General features: G+C 48.5%; 1 protein-coding gene across 4 annotated transcripts in view; it reads right to left on the reverse strand.

The window, feature by feature from the left end:
- The window catches only part of TXNRD2 (thioredoxin reductase 2), a 67,877-nt gene that overhangs the window by 46,976 nt on the left and 1,147 nt on the right, over nucleotides 1-19,754 (reverse strand). For 3 of the 4 annotated variants that reach the window (XM_030915534.1, XM_030915532.1, XM_030915531.1), the window contains exon 2: nucleotides 9,722-9,790. In XM_030915534.1, the coding sequence (XP_030771394.1) occupies nucleotides 9,722-9,790 (69 nt within the window). The remainder of the gene's footprint in view (nucleotides 1-9,721; nucleotides 9,791-19,754) is intronic. The other variant, XM_030915533.1, reaches the window with a different exon arrangement.

Genomic DNA, 19,754 nt, shown 5'->3' on the forward strand with positions numbered 1-19,754 from the left:
CACCTAACAAATCTTTTGCAGAAGACCCAAAAGGATCAAACTGATTCTTAATAACTGCATCAGCAGAGCTCAATAATAATATTTCTAGAAATACAAAAAATGCCCCGAACATAACAAGGTAAATTCAAGTGTCTGGCATTCAACCAAAAATTATCAGTCACACAAAGAAGCAGGAAAATACGCCTATAAAGGGGGGGAAAAATCAGTCAATGGAGACTCACTAGGAACTGACACAGATGCCAGAATTAGCAGAAAAGATCAATGAAACAGGTATTCTAACTATTCCATATTTTTTTCTTTTCATTTCCTTGGTCGGACGCCTCACTTCTGTGCCCCATCTCCACCTTATCACATATGATAAACTATCTGTTCATGTGTCTGTCTCGGTAACTAAACTGCAGAACTCCCTGAGTCAGGGGCTTTTGTCCTAGTTTGTCTTTGCTGTTCCAGGTCCTGGCCCAGAGCTTGGACCACATTAAGTATTCAAATGGTCTGTTGAAGAAATTAGCATGTCAAAAACAAACCTTTCTCACAGAACACTTCCTCCTTGAGTGTTCAAGATCCCAGACCTCTGGGTCCCTTTTTCCCTATTTACTCCCTACCAAAAGTTCTCTCTCCTTCAACTCCGGGGTGGTTTTATAAACCTCTTATGCAACCCAACTTGCACTATACAGTAGTTACTTCTCATAGTCACAGACTTTTGGTGTGGGAAGGATCTTTTTTTCTTTTTCTTGAGATGGAGTCTCACTCTGTCTCCCGGACTAAAGTGCAATGGTGCGATCTCAGCTCACTGCAACCTCTGCCTCCCGGGTTCAAGCGATTCTCCTGCCTCAGCCTCCTGGGTAGCTGAGATTACAGGTGCGCACCACCATGCCCGGCCGATTTTTCTGTATTTTTAGTAGAGATGGGGTTTCACCATGTTGGTCAGGCTGGTCTTAAACTCCTGACCTCGTGATCCGCCCACCTCGGCCTCCTAAAGTGCTGGGATTACAGGTGTGAGCCAGCATGCCCGGCCAGGAAGGATATTATATGCAATTTGTTCTACCTACTTACCCGAAGTCTGAGTCTCCTTTATAACATCCTCATCAAGTGCTCACCTATGCCTGGTACCTTTGTCTGGGAATGTACTGCCTTCCCAAGCAGTCACTGAATTTTGGGAACTCTCCCAGCATAAAATTCCTCCTCATATTAATTGGAAATGTTTTCCTGTAACTCTTAACTACCTCCCCCTACCCGCCACATGCCCACTCTTCAAAATTTAAAACAATTTATATTTTTTCTTTCCCCTTAAGTTTTCTCTTTTTGAATTCCTTCAATGATGAGTTTCAAGGATAGATTCCTTTAACTAGGATAGTTTAGGTGACTTCTCTCCAAATGACCCACCTTCTCCAAAGTTCAGAAGGGACTTCGATGCTCCCAGTAGGAAGTCTGAGGCCCTAGAAATGGGCATCTCTAGACCTGCCCTGGCTCCAGGCTGTGTCAGCCTTGAACTCGGTCGCAATCAAACATCTGACCTATAGAAGTTAACAGCAGGCTGGGCGCGGTAACTCATGCCTGTAATCCCAGCACTTTGGGAGGCTGAGGCGGAGAGATCACCTGAGGTAAGGAGTTTGAGACCAGCCTGACCAACACAGTGAAAGTCATCTCTACTAAACATACAAAATTAGCTGGGTGTGGTGGTGGGTGCCTGTAATCCCAGCTACTCGGGAGGCTGAGGCAGGAGAATTGCTTGAACCCGGGAGGCAGAAGTTGCAGTGAGCCGAGATGGCACCACTGCACACTAGCCTGGGCAACAAGAGTGAAACTATGTCTCAAAAAAAAAAGTTAACACAGAATTCACTGAAATCCCTGAGGCTTTTTTTTTTCTTTCTCAAATCTTGTGGATTTCTGAGAGGTACAACTGCAGCTGCCTTGCCTGGTAACTTGGGTACCTGGTTTGTGGGTCCAAGTGTAGGCCATTCGGGTAGATTTGATTTTTTTTTTTAATTTAAAAAAAGGCTTTTTTTTTTCTTTTAAAGAGACAGGGTCTCACTTTGTCGCCCAGGCACTGGTGTGCAGCGGTGCGATCGCAGCTTGCTGACGCTTTGACCTCCTGGGCTCAAGCGATCCCCCCAGCTCAGCCTCCCAAAGTGCTGGGACCACAGGCACACACCACGCCCGGCCCTCAGTGGTTTTCATGGATGAGTGTATCCCCAGACCCTCTGAAGGGGAGGATAGTGCCTTCTCTCTCTCTTTCCACCAAGAGGGCCACACCTGGCCTTTCAACCTTTATCCAAGCGAGGTTGAAAAGCAAACAGGGCGTTCATCTTCACCCTTTATAGCCACATAGCCACATCTCCTGCCTACAAGCAGCTTCCACTACCCCCCGCACCCCAAGGCCCGGTCTCATCAGTCGCAGCATCTTCACCTGGCCTTTCACACGGAAGCAGAAGGAGTGACGGTTTACTTTCAGCTGCACGGTCTCCATCATACCTGTAGACCCAACAGCCGAGCTTCCCCTCCAACCCTTCTCCTCAGCTCACTGCCTCACTAGCCATTCTGTATGTTCAAACAGTGCAGGCACAACATGGAAGATATAACCAAAGGCTCAAGCTGGATTGTAGAGATGAAAACTACAATACAGGAGATGAAAAATACACTGGACGGGATTAACGGCAGGTCAGATGTTGCAGAATCTTTTATTGATGGGTTTGAAAACATAGGAATAGAAACTATCCAAAATGAAATGCGGAGCGAAAATTGGTTCTAATGAAAAGAGCATCAGTAGGTTGTGGGGAAGCTTCATGCAGCCTAATATACATGGAATTAAAAGTCCCCACATGTGAGGGGAAGAGGGAGGGACAGAACAATTATTTGATAAAATAATGGTCAAAAAATTTCACAACTTCATGAAAACTAAAACTTCATAGAACCAAGAAGTTCAACAAACTCCAGCAAAAAAAATAAAAATAACAGAATGACATCAAGGCACACCATAAGTAAAAACCGTTGCTCAAGACCAATAAAAAGAGAAAATCCTAAAAGCAACCAAGACACACCACAGAGAAACTAAGATAAAAACAGTAGCAGATTTCTCACTGGAAACAATGCAAACCAGAAGTCAGAGGGGCAAAATTTTTAAAGTACTGAAAAAAAAAGGGGAGCTGGGCACAGTGGCTCACACCTGTAATCCCAGCACTTTGGGAGGCCAAGGCGGGCAGGTCACGAGGTCAGGAGATCAAGACCACCCTGGCTAACACGGTGAAACCCCGTCTCTACTAAAATCACAAAAAATCAGCTGGGTGTGGAGGCGGGCACCTGTAGTCCCAGCTACTCAGGAGAATGGCGTGAACCCAGGAGGTGGAGCTTGCAGTGAGCCGAGATTGCGCCACTGCCCTCCAGCCTGGGCAACAGAGCAAGACTCCGTCTCAAAAAAAAGAAAAAGAGAAACAAAAACAAAACAACAACAACAACAAAAAAGAAGGCAAAATAAAGATGTTACCAGACATACAAAAGCTGAAAGAATTCATTACCCCCAGAGCCATATTACAAGAAATGCTAAAGGATGCCCTTAAGGTAGAAGAAAAATGCCAGATGGAAATGTGGATCCTCACAAAGGAATGAAAAGCACAGAAATACATGGGTGAGTATGTGAGATTTTCTCACATGTATATTTTAAACAAAAATAATAATGATGTATTGTGGATTTATAACATATAACAGTAAAATGCATGATATAATAACACAGAATGAAGGTTAGGAGGGGTGGAATAGACGTATGCTTTTTTTTTTTTTTTTTTTTTGAGACGGAGTCTCGCTCTGTCGCCCAGGCTGGAGTGCAGTGGCCAGATCTCGGCTCACTGCAAGCTCTGCCTCCCGGGTTTACGCCATTCTCCTGCCTCAGCCTCCCGAGTAGCTGGGACTACAGGCACCCGCCACCTCGCCCGGCTAGTTTTTTGTATTTTTTTAGTAGAGACGGGGTTTCACCGTGTTCGCCAGGATGGTCTTGATCTCCTGACCTCGTGATCCACCCGTCTCGGCCTCCCAAAGTGCTGGGATTACAGGCTTGAGCCACCGCGCCCGGCCCAAGATGTATGTTTTTTTTTTTTTTTTTGGAGACGGAGTCTCGCTCTGTCACCCAGGCTGGAGTGCAGTGGCCGGATCTCAGCTCACTACAAGCTCCGCCTCCCGGGTTTACGCCATTCTCCTGCCTCAGCCTCCCAAGTAGCTGGGACTACAGGTGCCCGCCACATCGCCCGGCTAGTTTTTTGTATTTTTTTAGTAGAGACGGGGTTTCACCATGTTTGCCAGGATGGTCTCGATCTCCTGACCTCGTGATACACCCGTCTCGGCCTCCCAAAGTGCTGGGATTACAGGCTTGAGCCACCGCGCCCGGCCCAAGATGTATGCTTTTTTTTTTTTTTTTTTTTGAGACGGAGTCTCGCTCTGTCACCCAGGCTGGAGTGCAGTGGCCGGATCTCAGCTCACTGCAAGCTCCGTCCCCCGGGTTTACGCCATTCTCCGGCCTCAGCCTCCGGAGTAGCTGGGACTACAGGCGCCCGCCACCTCGCCCGGCTCGTTTTTTTTTTGTATTTTTTAGTAGAGACGGGGTTTCACCGTGTTAGCCAGGATGGTCTCGATCTCCTGACCTTGTGATCCGCCCGTCTCGGCCTCCCAAAGTGCTGGGATTACAGGCTTGAGCCACCGCGCCCGGCCGATGTATGCTTTTTTAAGAGTAGATTGACAAGTTAAGGTACATGCCATAATCCCTAAAGCAACTCAAAATAAATCAAAGACCTAACCGTAAGAGCTTGAACTATAAAACGCTTAGAAGAAAACACAGGTGTAAATCTTTGTGACCTTGGATTTCTTAGCTATGATACCAAAATCATAAGCAACAAAGGAAAAAAACAGATAAATTGGACTTCATCAAAATTTAAAACTTTTGTGGCACGAAGGATACCATCAAGAAAGTGAAAAGAGGCCAGGCACGGTGGCTCATGCCTCTGGGAGGCCAAGGTAGAAGCATCACCTGAGGTCAGGAGTTCAAGACCAGCCTGGCTAACATGGTGAAACCCCATCTCTACTAAAAGTACAAAAAATAGTCGGATATAGTGGTGTGTGCCTGTGGTCCCAGCTACTTGGGAGGCTGAGGCAGGAGAATCACTTGAGCCTGGGAGGCAGAGGTTGCAGTGAGCCGAGATCATGCCACTGCACTCCAGCCAGGGTGACAGATCGAGACTCCATCTCAAAAAACAAAACAACGGTGGCCCACGCCTGTTAATCCCAACACTTTGGGAGGCCAAGGTGGGTGGATCACTTGAGGTCAAGAGTTCGAGACCAGCCTGGCCAGTATGGTGAAACCCTGTCTCTACTAAAAATACAGGTGGTGGTGCACACCTGTAATCCCAGCTACTCGGGAGGCTGAGGTGGGAGAATTGCTTGAGCCCGAGAGGTAGAGAATTGCAGTGAGCCGAGATGGCGCCACTGAACTCCAGCCTGGGCAACACAGTAAGACCCTGTTTCAAACACACACACACACAAACAGCTGAAATGTCCAGAACAGACTCATCCATGGATATAGGAAGTAGATTAATGGTTGCCGGGGTAGGGAGGGGGGGAAGAGAGTGACTGCTAATGGGTATAGGGTATTTTGGGGAGAAACTAAAATGTTCTTGAATAACACAAGTTTGAACTGTGCAGGTCCATTCATACATGGATTTTTTTCAATAAATATAATCCTTGACCGGGCCCAGTGGCTCCCACCTATAATCCCAGCACTTTGGAAGGCCAAGGTGGGCGGATCACCTGAGGTCAGGAGTTCAAGACCAGCCTGGCCAACATGGTGAAACCCCATCTCTACTAAAAATATAAAAATTAGCTGGGTGTGGTGGCAGGCACCTGTAATCCCAGCTACTCGGGGGGCTGAGGCAAGAGAATTGCTTGAATCTGGGAGGTGGAGGTTGCAGTGAGCTGAGATTGTGCCATTGCATTCCAGCCTGGGTGACAAGAGCAAAACTCCATCTCAAAAAAACATATATATTGTCTCTCCATATCAGCAAGTTCCAAATCTATAACCAAACTTGGATTGAAAACACAGTATTCAGCTGGGCATGGTGGCTCATAACTGTAATCCAGCACTTTGGAAGTCTGAGGCAGATGGATCACTTGAGCTCAGGAATTCAAGACCAGCCTGGGCAACATAGCAAACCCCATCTCCACCAAGAAAATACAAAAAGTAGCTAGATATGGTGGCGCCTGTGGTTCCAGCCACTTGGGAAGCTGAGGTGGGAAAATTGCTTGAACCCAGGAGGTGGAGGTTGCAGTGAGCCAAGATTGCGCCACTGCACTCCAGCCTGGGCAACACAGTGATGTCTCAAAAAGAAAAAAAAAAGAAAAGAAAAGAAAAGAAAGAAAAAGGAAAAAACAGTATTCATAGGATGCAAAACTATATATACGGAGGGCTGACTTTGTATCTGTGGGTTCTGCAGGGCCAACTGCCTGACTCCAGTATGCATGAATTTCGGTGTCCATGGATTTTGGTAACAGTGAGGGGCCCTGAAACCAGTCGTCCTCAGGTACTGAGGGACAACTGCATACGTAATGTGAGGTATATCTCAATAAAACTATTCTAAAAATATGAAACACTTAGGGATGTGTCTGATAAAATATGTGAAAGACGTATACATTGAAAACTACAGGCCAGGCGCGGTGGCTCAAGCCTGTAATCCCAGCACTTTGGGAGGCCGAGACGGGCAGATCACGAGGTCAGGAGATCGAGACCATCCTGGCTAACATGGTGAAACCCCGTCTCTACTAAAAATACAAAAACTAGCTGGGCGAGGTGGCGGGCGCCTGTAGTCCCAGCTACTCGGGAGGCTGAGGCAGGAGAATGGCGTAAACCCGGGAGGCGGAGCTTGCAGTGAGCTGAGATCTGGCCACTGCACTCCAGTCCGGGCGACAGAGCGAGACTCCGCCTCAAAAAAAAAAAAAAAAGAAAGAAAACTACAGGCCAGGCACAGTGGCTCATGCCTGTAATCCCAACATTTTGGGAAGCCGAGGTGAGAGGATCATTTGAGCCCAGGATTTTGAGACCAGCCTGGGCAACACAGAGAGACTCCCATCTCTCTTTTTTTAAATAAAAAAAAAACTTGAAAAAGCAACTAAAAAATGCTACTAAAAGAAATGAAAAAACACCTAAATAAGAGATATAACACATGGCCCAGCTGGTCCAATTTTAGGCACTTACCCAAAATAATTTAAAACGTATATCCACACAAACACAAAGACAGATGTTCACAGTAGTACTGTTCACAATGGCCAAAAGGTAGAAACAATTCAAGTGTCCAGCTACAGGGGAACACGTACACGAGACGGCACAGCCATAAACAGAACACTACTCAGCAATGAAAAGCAAGACACCATCGACAGTTGTGCCAACGAAGACGAGTCTCAAGGTCATTACCTGAGTGAAAGAAGCCAGAAGAAGAAGAAGACATACAGCAGCATTCCATCTATACCCAATTATAGAAAATGTAAACTATAGCGACAGCACATGCCTGGTTGCCTGGGATACAGAGGCGGGGAAGCCGGAAGGGATTGCCAAGGTTTCAGAAAATGTTGGGGTGTTATGGGTTGAGCTGTATCCCCTCAAAATCCCTGTGTGGAAGCCTTAAACCCTAGCACTTCAGAATGTGACTGTATTTAGAGACAGAGTCTTTAAAAAGGTAATTAAGTTGGCTGGACGTGGTGACTCACGCCTGTAATCCCAGCACTTTGGGAGGCTGAGGCAGGCAGATCACTTGAGGTCAGGAGTTCGAGATCAGCTTGACAAACATGGTGAAACCCCGTCTCTACTAAAAGACAAAAATTAGCCAGGTGTGGTGGCAGGCGCCTGTAATCCTAGCTACTCGGGAGACTGTGGCAGGAGAATCGCTTGAACCCAGGAGGCACAGGTTGCAGGTTGCAGTGAGACAAGATCGTGCCACTGCACTCCAACCTGAGTGACAAAGCAAGACTCCCTCTCAAAAACAAACAAACAAAAAAAAGTAGTTAAGTTAAAATGAGGCCATATACAGGTACAGTGGCCACACGTGTAATAGCATTTTGGGAGGCTAAGGCAAGAGGATGGCTTGAACCCAGGAGTTTGAGGTTGCAGTGAGCTGCGATCACGCCACTGCACTCCAGCCTTGGAGGCAGAACAAGACTCTGTCTCCAATAAAAAGCCAACACAAAAAGACGCCATCCACTTGATCCAGTAGGACAGACATAGGTAGAGATTAGGACATAGACATGCACAGAGGGACAACGACTGCCATCTACAGCCCAAGGGAGAAGCCTCAGAAGAAACCAGCCCTGCCCGCACCTTGATCATTTCCAGCCTCCAGAACTGAGAGATAATAAGTGTGTGCTGTTTCAGCCACCCAGTCTGTTGCGGCAGTCTATTTATTACGGCAGCCCTGGCGGACTAACAGGGAGTGGAGGACACACTCGCAATCGTGACTGCGGTACTGGCTGCACGGACTCATGCACATGTCAAGAATGATCAGGCTGCCCATTTTAATAGCTACAGTTCATCTCAACAAAGCTGCAAAACCACGTCATCCTCTGCAGGGAAATGCCACTCTCATAAAAGGCGAAGACATACTCAGGAGCTGTCCACATTCTGGATTAAAGAGGACTCAGGTCTCTGCAGCTACAGCATGGGAGTGAACGCACAGCCCAGGTGCCTGGTCTGCTAAAAGGAACAGCACTAGGCCTCGTGGCTGCCTGCGCCATCCGTTTCTGGGAGTGGTTCTGACAGTACAGTGTGGCACTGACCCTGCGTGCCTCTGCTGAACCCCAATAGGCCAGGAGACTTCTCAGGTTCCTACCCACTCCCCGGCCCCCCGGGAGCAAGAGTAGTGGATTTCTTTTACACCATGTATGCTTCTAAAGCCCAATACTGGACATTAGAGAAGCACAGCTTCAGGGCCAAAGCCCCTGGTGAACTCCCTCTCATTTCAGCCCCACCTCCCTTTCACCCCTCCCCTCCCCATTCACCACACCTGCCCCCTTATCATTGTTTACACATGGCCAGAGCAGACCAGGAACTCCTACAGCAGAGCACAGAGTCTGGCAAAGTGCTGGTGGCCCATGCATCATGCAGGTTAGCAGAGAACTGCAAGGTGTCATCTCCAGATGCCTCTGGGTCCAGCCCATTTGCCCAACATCTTTACTCACTGGGTGCCAGGCCAAGTATAAGATTCAGCCAGCAGAATTGACCATGGGCCCTGGGGGAAGGTGCCAGCACTAAGAATAAGGACAGGGACACGAAAGGAGGGTGTAGCTCCAGCCTTGCAGCTAGCTGGGCAGGTGCAGAGAGCAGGCAGACAGGGGGACAGCCAGAGTAAGGCGAAGCAGAGGACTGGGCAGAAGCACGTGAAGGAAAGTGGGGAGCCCGCAGAGCGTGTGAGTGGTGGGAGCTGAGACTAGTCGGATTGGGGCTCTCACTGTGAGTAAAGTGGAAGAGCTGGAGGGCTGGAGCTGAGGAAGGCAGTTCAGCCATGAAGTGCCGCAGTGGCCGCTGGGTGCAGCAGACAGCTGGAGCATGGCAGGGAATAGGCCACAACACAGAGGCCACTGGGGTGACCCCAGCAGGGAGGTGGTGCATTTTGCTCATGGACGCTTTCTGGACAGCACCACCCTCTCTAGGGGCCCTAAAAGCTTTGAGGCCTTGCCACAAACGATACAGAATACATACCCTCCTTGGCACAAGCCAGGCCGCCAGATCCCCCGCCAATCACCAGGAGATCATAGTCCCGCTGACCTGCTGAGAGAAGGGATGAGAGGTGGGAAGGAATGTCTGTCTGGTTAAACGTGGTATAGGATCTATTTCATCAGGATTGGAGACTCCATTCTGTGATGGTCAGGGGTGACAAGGCACCACACATCACAGCAGAAAGAGTGACTCGATACACATAGTCTGTGCAAATCCAGAGACCAAGCCATATGGTGGTGAGGTGGGCCGTGGGTGTGTGCAATCATCTTTGCAAATCACATGCACACCATGCCAACCACTCTGAACTCAAACTTCACCCAGTGTTCTGAGTCAGAATTAAAATATTTTCTTTTTTATTCTATTTATTTTTGAGACAGGATCTCACTCTGGCTTGGGGGAGGGATGAAAAGCGAGAAGGAACACGGTCAGCACAGGGCTGGGACACAGACCCGGAAGGGCCCCCACGACAGGGGCACAGTGGCACAATCACAGCTCACTGCAGCCTCTACCTCCTGGGCTCAAGTGATCCTCTAGCCTCAGCCTCCAGTATAGCTAGGACTACAGGCACCGACCACCACGTCCAGCTGAATTTTTTTGTTTTGTAGAGATGCGGTCTGGCTATGTTGCCCAGGCTAGTCTCAAACACCTGGCCTCAAGCAATCCTCCCACCTTGGCCTCCCAAGGTACTAGGATTACAAGCATGAGCCACCAAGGTGGACTAAAACATTCTCCTCAAGTCCACGTGCCTTTCAGTTGTGAAGGCTGCCCTCCATCACAAGTGAGCAAGAATAAAAGCACAAGCAGCCCCTGTCCCTCACAACTGGCCAGTGCACACAGCCAGGGTCTCGGTGTGCCCAGCTGCAGTCACCTAGGAGGGAAGCCACCCTGGGCACAGGGTGAGCTGCCTGGGCTCAGGTTTCATCCCTGGAATTCCTCTTGGGCTGGCTGTGGTGTCGCCTTACCTCGGTCCTCCGTGGTGGCTGACTGCACATAGTGCCACTTTCAGCCTTTTTAGCCTGCAAAAGGTGTCATCTGTGTTCAAGCTACTGGTGAGGAAGGCAGGCAAGGGGCAGCCAAAAAAGGGAGGGATGGAGAAGAAGGAAGTGGAAGGAGGAAGTGGAGAGGGGAAGTACACTGAACTGGACCTGAGGTCCGGTACACCCAGCACCAGGCACCAGCCCACTCCCTGCTGAAGGAAGGAAGTAATAACAGAAAGTCATCAGTCTGCGGGGTGAGGGCAGGGTGGGGACTGATGACAAGACTCTGAGGTATAAAACAAGCAGTGCGCTCACCCCCTCTGCAGATATGAGCCTGCCCAGATAAGAAGCACCACCCTCCCAGAGCACCTGGAGCTGGTCGCTGCTTCAGACAAGGCCAAGAGTTTCCATGATCAGAGTGGGGTCTGTCATCCAAGGCTGGGCAACCTGCCCACCACCTGCATCAGAGCCTAGCGTCTGCCGTGAGAAGGCTGCACCTATCTTTGCAGCCACCTTCACCTTCCTAGGCAGGCAGGCTGCAGAGAATATACCTGGAGTGCCATGTCTCTCCGCACCCTGGCTCTGCAGATGCCCCACAGACTGGGGTCTAGAACATGCACTCCTAAATGAAACAAGAGCTGGAGCCTATAGGAGACCTGGCTCACAGCTGAAAAAGCTTGGGAAGCTGCATCTAGGCACTCAGGCCATGGCCTGCAGCCAGCCTGCCCCACAGCCAAACCCATCCGCCGTTTCACTTGGCAGCCAGCATCTGAGTGCATGTGAGATGTGTGCGCACCTGTGGGAACTGACAGAGCCACAACTCGGTTCCAGCAGCCAGTCCAAAGCACACTCAATTCCTAACTCAACTCAAAGGCTTGGAAAGGCCTAAACTGTTGTAAATTATTCTGATAGCTTTAATATAAGTCTAGAGAACCAAGAACTGCTGGTCAGGTAGAAGCTGCCACGAGGTCCCCCGGGGAGCATGAACCTGCTGATGGAGGAGAGTGTCTCTCCTCCGGCTGCCTGGTAGCCAGAGGTTTTGCCCAGAACGTCCCTACCTTCCATGGCAGGTGACTGTCCTTCTTGTTGCCATAGCAGGGTTCTCGTTATGTCACCCTGCCCTGCAGCCTCGCACTGTGCCCTCTGTCTGCTATAGGGCAGGGTGAGCAGCTGTCTGTATGGATGTGCTTATCTTGGGCGGCTTGCTCTCCCCCTGTGCACACCCAGGAGCCCACTCGGGCTGATAAACACTGGCACAGGGGAGTCATTTGCAATCACAGGAGATCTGCCTTTAAGCACCTGGAAGGGCTTGGGTAGCCTGCTGGGGAGGAAGGACCCCAAAGTACCTCAAAGGTGGGTAGGGCAGATGCTGCTCTGTGGGAGGAAGGGCTGGGTGGCAGGTGTTACCTGGGGACACACCACTTGTGCACTCCAGTGTCCTGGGGAGCCTCATAACCTTGCCTTTCACCCACTTTAGCCAGGCATACCCTCTCCACCTGCAGGGCTTGGCCCCAGCAAGTGTCTGCCTTGCCTCTGCCTTCTGACACGTTGTCCATTAATTTTCCGCTCCACTTTGAACCCACTGCCTGGTACAGGCCAGCAAAGAGCAGGCGCCCAGAGCTCATAGCAAGGCCCAAGAAAATGCAGCACTGCACCAGTGAAGGCAAGTGGAAGGGTCCTCCAAAATGTGCACCCACAGGCAGGCTGGCCACCTCAGGGGCCCTCCTGTATGGCTGCTCTATCTTGAGCTCTTTCCTGGCAGCAGGTATTGTCATTCTGGCTCCTGTTCAGGGGCTGCATCACCCACCCCCTCCAAGCCTGGGACGGGGCCAGTCTTCTTGCTCTAAAAGGAGAAACTGCAGGGCCTGCAGTCCCAGCTAGTGGGGAAAGCTGAGGCTGGAGGCTGAGTTAAGCCCAGGAGTTCAAGGCTGTAGTGAGCTATGATAGCACCACTGTACTCCAGCCTGGGTAACAGAGTGAGACTGTCTCAGAAAAAGAAAAGAAAAAAAACACACCCTGGGCCAGGCACAGTGGCTCACACCTGTGTTGCAGGAAGTCAGGGACCCCGAATGGAGGGATCAGCTGAAGCCATGGCAGAGGAACATAAATTGTGAAGATTTCATTTTAATATGGACATTTATCAATTCCCAAATAATACTTTTATAATTTCTTATGCCTGTCTTTAATCTCTTAATCCAGTTACCTTTGTAAACTGAGAATGTACGTCACCTCAGGACAACTGTGATAATTGTTAACTGTAGAAATTGATTGTAAAACCTGTGTGTTTGAACAATATGAAATCAGTGCACCTTGAAAAAGAACAGAATAACAGCAAGTTTTAGGGAACAAGGGAAGACAACCACAAGGTCTGACTGCCTGCAGGGTCAGGCAAAAAGAGCCATATTTTTCTTCTTGCAGAGAGCCTATAAACAGACGTGCAAGTAGAAGAGATATTGCTAAATTCTTTTTCTAGCAAGGAATATTAAGACCCTGGGAAAGGAATGCACTCCTGGGGGGAGGTCCATAAACGGCCACTCTGGGAGTGCCTGTCTTACATGGTTGAGATAAGGACTGAAATATGCCCTGGTCTCCTGCAGTACCCTAAGGATTATTAGGGTGGGGAAAAAACTCTGCCCTGGTCAATTTGTGGTCAGACCAGTTCTCTGCTCTTGAACCATGTTTTCTGTTGTTTAAGATGTTTATCAAGACAACATGTGCACAGCTGAACATAGACCCTTATCAATAGTTCTGATTTTGCCCTTGTCCTATTTCCTGAGGCATGTGATCTTTGTTCCGCCTTTTGCCCTTTGAAGCATGTGATCTTTGTGACTACTCCCTGTTCATACACCGCTTCCCCTTTTAAAATCCTTAATAAAAACTTGATGGTTTTGTAGCTCAGGTGGGCATCACAGTCCTACCGGTATGTGATGTCATCCCCGGCAGTCCAGCTGTAAAATTCATCTCTTTGTACTCGTTCTCTTTATTTCTCTATTGGCCGACACTTATGGAAAACAGAAAGAATCTACGTTGAAATATTGGGGTTGGGTTCCCCTATCTGCCGCCCAATGTGGTTTTCTTTTTCCTAAGTGCATGTGGGAACCTGATTCCCTTTGGTAGGTGCGGAGAAACATTCATCAGTCCGGTCCACGGAAACACTTGTTCTCCTCCCTGATGATTGGTGAGTTGTCTGTGTATTGTCCGGGGTAACTATGGGTCACGTGGAGTCTAAACATTATGCTTATCTCTGCTATATTAAACTCCGGTTAAAACGGGGGAGTTCAGGTTCCCATGGAAAATATGGTCACCCTATTCAGGGCGGTGGAAGAACACTGTCCTTGGTTTCCTGAAAAGGGAACATTAGATGTGGAACTATGGGATTGTGTTGGTGCAAAATTCCGGGAACTGGCCCCAACAGGAAATTATGTTCCCGTCACTATTTGAGGTGATTGGGCCTTCGCACGTGCCGTCGTAATGACATACCAATCCCATGACCCCCTGTAGTTACCACAGTTTTCTGAATCTGGTGACCCTCTACTCCTTCCTCAGCTTTCCTCTCTTGCTCGGCCTTCGTTATCTGCTCAGTCTCTCCCTTTGTCTACTCCTCCCCCACCTGACAATACTGAGGATTCAATATCTAAGTCCAGTGACTTTGGTTTAACGTCTTATTTTTTATTTCTTTTCAAGAAGATCTTATTTCTTTTCAAGAAGAGCCGATACTTGTAGCTCCCATGGCCCTGACTTGGACAGACCAGGACCATATCCATGCTAACTCTTCCCTCTCCAAACCTTTGCAGTCTTTGCCTCCGGAGCCATCCAAACTACAATTTACCTGTAATTCTGCAGGCCCTCCCCCATCCACCACAGCCCCTCACCCTCCTGTCATTTCGGTCCTTCAACCGGTCACTTTGCCATCCACTCAACCTGCTTCTCTGTACCCTTCTTCAAACATGGACGCCCCTGCCACTCTGATTGCACAGGACTGGGCCAGTAATCACCAATATGCTTCTGCCTCTTCTGCTCCCCCAGTGCCCTTTTCTCACACTCTCATAACAGTCCAACCTCCTCAACCTCAGTTTCCCTTATCTACACACACTTTTCCTGTCACTTCTATGCCAACTCCGTCTCATATGCCTGCTCTTGAAACTTCCATGCAACGCTTATTACGCCAAAATAAACAAACAAGTAGATGAGAGGCGTGAGCTTATCCGGTTGTGCTGGAACCTCCTAATGCTCAAGGGGTATAAGTGCGTCAATATGCGCTGCTCAATCTTACCTTTTTAAAAGAACTCAAGGATGCTTGTACTCAGTATGGTCCTACTTCTCCATATGTTAAAACGGTATTACAGACTCTTTGTACTGAGGTCATTTTGCTTCCTTTAGACTGGGACCTTTTGGCAAAAGCTATGCTAACTCCATCTCAGCATTTACAATTCCGTAGCTGGTGGTCAGAGGAGGACCGCCTGCAGGCTCAGCTAAATCGGGCTGATGGCATTCCAATTACTCAGGCTCAGCTCACAGGCTCTGATAACACTCTGATACTACCATTCAATTAGGCTTTGATGCTCTCACCACGGAACAAGTAACAAAGCTGTGTATGAGAGCTTGGGATAAATTACGTGCCCCAGGCCAAGCTCCTGTTTCTTTTACTATGTTAAACAGGGTCACAATGAATTATATCCTGATTTTTTGGCTAAATTACAAGATGCTGTTGAAAAATCTCTCTGATGAGCACGCTCAAGGTATTCTCCTTCGTATGTCAGCTTTTGAAAATGCGAACCATGAGTGTAGAATGGCCACGTGTTCTGGCCAACGACAAAATTTACCTGATCATGAGGTGTTGCCTGCATATATTAAGGCTTGTGAAGGCATTGGATCAGACACAGACAAAGCTATTCTGTGGGCACGGGCCATGAAGGATGGCAACCAAACTGGCTCAACTGATTATTTTCTTGGAGCCTGCTATAATTGTGGTCAACTTGGTCACACTAAAAAAAAAACTGCACTGTTAAAAACTTAAAAGCAGCCAAGTCGGCTCAACAAACATGGTCAAATGCTCCTGCTACCATTTGCCTGTGTTGTCATAAAGGTAAACATTGGGCAAGTACTTGCCACTCTAAGTCTGATATAGATGAAAATCCCTTGCCACAGAACCAGGGAAATGGGAAGCGGGGCAAGTCCCAGGCTCCAATATCAAATGGGACACCTCAGACTCAGACCAACATTGCATTTCCCCTTCAAGCAGTCACAACACAGACCCCAGCACAAACAAATTTACCTACAGCCAACCCAGATGGGTCTCAGTCTCTTCTTCCCTCTCAGTACAATGTTTGTCTACCTCCACAGTAGGGGGCGGAGAGGTCGATCTCTGGAGTACCATTCCTCTAAATTTACCACCTAATTTTTTGCCTTTAATTGTCCCCATGGGGGTCACTGGCCCTTTACCTCAAGGTTCGGTGGGCCTGGTGTTAGGGAGGGCATCCACCTCTGCTAAAGGTATCATAGTTCATACCTGTCTCATTAATTCTGATTCCTCTGATGAGATTAAACTCATCGTGTCTGCCAAAGTTCTTGTTTCCATTCTGGCTGGTAAGTCCACTGCTCAATTACTTTTACTACCTAATATTGTTTTAAACAAAGGAGATAAGACACGGGGTCCTGGGATGGGCTCCGGTGGTGAAAAAGCCACTTATTGCATTAATGTAATTGCTAAACAACGACCCACCTACACCATACACATTCAAGGAAAAAAGTTTGAGGGCCTAGTAGATACTGGGGCTGCGGTTTCTATTGTTTCCTCTAATTTATGGCCTTCCTCCTGGCCTAAACATCCCGCTAACATGAGATTAGTAGGTGTTGGAAAAGCTGATGAAGTTCACCAGAGTATGTTTATCTTGCCTTGCACTGGCCCTGATGGTCAAAAGGGAACAATTCACCTTATATCACACCAATCCCCATTAATCTTTGGGGCACAGTGGGGGTCTGAAATTAATATTCCACATAACTCTTATAGTGCTCCCAGTCAACATATAATGGAAAACATGGGGTTTGTTCCCAGAGTCGGTCTCGGTCCAAAACCTGAAAAAATTACTAAACCTCTTCAAGTTACTGTAAAAGAAGACAAGGCTGTTTTAAAAGCATAATTTAACCACTCCCCGCTCCCAATTACATTTAGCATTGTTTACTTTAAACTTTCTAAATGTTCCTAAAGAAAATACTCTGACTGCAGCTAAATACCATTATACAGGCAAATAATTCTCCCTAAATGAAGGCAAGCCAGTGTCACGGAAAAACTCCTAAACCAATACCTGGGAACCTGGAACAATTATAACGTGGGAAGAGGGTATGCTTGCATTTCACCAGGATATCATCAATCCCCTGGTCTGGGTGCCCACTAGGAGACTTAAACTTTGTGTGAATACTGACAATAAAAACCACAGGGGGCCGGGCGCAGTGGCTCAAGCCTGTAATCCCAGCACTTTGGGAGGCCGAGACGGGCAGATCACGAGGTCAGGAGATCGAGACCATCCTGGCTAACACAGTGAAACCCCGTCTCTACTAAAAAATACAAAAAACTAGCTGGGCGAGGTGGCAGGCGCCTGTAGTCCCAGCTACTGGGGAGGCTGAGGCAGGAGAATGGCGTGAACCCGGGAGGCGGAGCTTGCAGTGAGCCGAGATCTGGCCACTGCACTCCAGCCTGGGCGACACAGCAAGACTCCGTCTCAAAATAAATAAATAAATAAATAATAAAAACCACAGGGAAGAGACATCTGCATCAGAGACCGCCCTCATACCTGGTGAGATCTGTGCCGACTCCTCAGAAACTGGCACGCCAAATCAAAATGGGTCTGGTTCAATCCTCCCTAATGGCAACGGAGACCCCTCTAACTAATCCCACTTCTCCTAATTCCCTCTTTTTCTCCTTATGAACCTAAAAATCTCACCATTTCTATTAGCCTGAAAATAACATCCCTCTGTTCTTCTGTTCTTCTTTTCCTCTTTCAGCACTGGATCTTGCTTACAATAGGTTTTATTTAATAACTATCTTCCTTATACTTTCTGTCTCACCAGTTTCCCCTCAAACTGATTTACCTGCTACACAAAACCATTCTTATTGGGCTTATGTGCCTTTTCCTCCACTTATTCAACCTCTCACCTGGATGGATGCTCCTGCGGAAATCGATACTAATGATAGCGTGTGGATGTCTGGTGCTACAGATGACCGTTGCCCTGCTCAACCAGGAGAAGAAGGCACTGCATTTAATGTTACTATGGGTCACAAATACCCTCCTCTGTGCCTCGGACATGCACCTGGTTGTATCCATCTAGAAACTCAAGTCTGGGCTGCTTGTCTTCCAGAGAGATTAGCTACAGGGAAATGGGGACATTTGGTCTCCGGCCTCCCCCTTTCTCCTTTAAGACAAATAAAAAGGGGAGTAGTAGGAGATACCCTATACTTTCAATATAAACCTGTAGAAAAACCATGTCCTAAAAATTTTGAGGGCCCATCTAAAACTTTAATTTGGGAAGTTTGTATTAACTCACATGCACTAGTATTAAAGAATGACTCGGCCGGGTGCGGTGGCTCATGCCTGTAATCCCAGGCATGAGATTTGGGAGGCCGAGGCAGGTGGATCACGAGGTCAGGAGATAGAGACCATCCTGGCTAACACAGTGAAACCCTATCTTTACTAAAAATACAAAAAATTGGCCGGGCATGGTGGTGGGCGCCTGTAGTCCCAGCTACTCGGGAGGCTGAGGCAGGAGAATGGCATGAATCCGGGAGGCAGAGCTTGCAGTGAGCCGAGATCACACCACTGCAGTCCAGCCTGGGCGATAGAGCGAGACTCCGTCTCAAAAAAAAAAAAAAGACTCACATGGTTTAGTAATAGACTGGGCACCAAAGGGCTATTTAAAAAACAATTGCTCCTCTGGCAGAAGGGAATGCCTGGCGGCTACTTATTTTATTTCTCACTGGGAGGAACAGGATCATCATCCTATTTTTTTTTTTTTTGAGACGGAGTCTGGCTGTGTCGCCCAGGCTGGAGTGCGGTGGCCGGATCTCAGCTCACTGCAAGCTCCGCCTCCCGGGTTTACGCCATTCTCCTGCCTCCGCCTCCCAAGTAGCTGGGACTACAGGCGCCCGCCTCGTCGCCCGGCTAGTTTTTGTATTCTTTTTTTTTTTTTTTTTTTTTTGAGACGGAGTCTCGCTCTGTCACCCAGGCTGGAGTGCAGTGGCCGGATCTCAGCTCACTGCAAGCTCTGCCTCCCGGGTTCACACCATTCTCCTGCCTCAGCCTCCCGAGCAGCTGGGACTACAGGCGCCCGCCACCTCGCCCAGCAATTTTTTTGTATTTTTAGTAGAGACGGGGTTTCACCGTGTTAGCCAGGATGGTCTCGATCTCCTGACCTCGTGATCCGCCCGTCTCGGCCTCCCAAAGTGCTGGGATTACAGGCTTGAGCCACCGCGCCCGGCCAGTTTTTGTATTCTTTAGTAGAGACGGGGTTTCACCGTATTAGCCAGGGTGGTCTCGATCTCCTGACCTTGTGATCCGCCTGTCTCGGCCTCCCAAAGTGCTGGGATTACAGGCTTGAGCCACCGGGCCCGGCCTATCATCCTATTTTGCATAGAAGGTTCAGCTCACTCTTTCCCTTCAGATGGGAAGATAAGGGCATTATCCCCCTGAGGCCTTGTATGATATTCCCCATTCTGAGCCCAGAACGCCCAGAACTTTAGAAATTGACTATTGCCATGTCTGGACTGCGAGTGTGGGAAGGGGAAATTTTTCTGTCTGTTGTTCCCACTACCGTCCCTCACATCCGTGATTCTGAACCCCATGATCCCATAATAAATCCCCTTTGAACCTTTTTCCTCTTTTTGATGCCGATTCCCCCTTTATTGGACTCCACTAGCACGGGTGCATTTAACCTTCCTGAGCTTGCCCACCGGACACATGCAGGCAAGAAGCTTTGAAAGATAGAGTGCCCTGGCCGAGGGTTCCAGGTCTCAGCAAGGCCACGAGGTGGTGACTGCCTCCCAG

This window comes from Rhinopithecus roxellana, chromosome 13 (assembly GCF_007565055.1).
Source record: "Rhinopithecus roxellana isolate Shanxi Qingling chromosome 13, ASM756505v1, whole genome shotgun sequence".
Classification (NCBI taxonomy): domain Eukaryota; kingdom Metazoa; phylum Chordata; class Mammalia; order Primates; family Cercopithecidae; genus Rhinopithecus; species Rhinopithecus roxellana.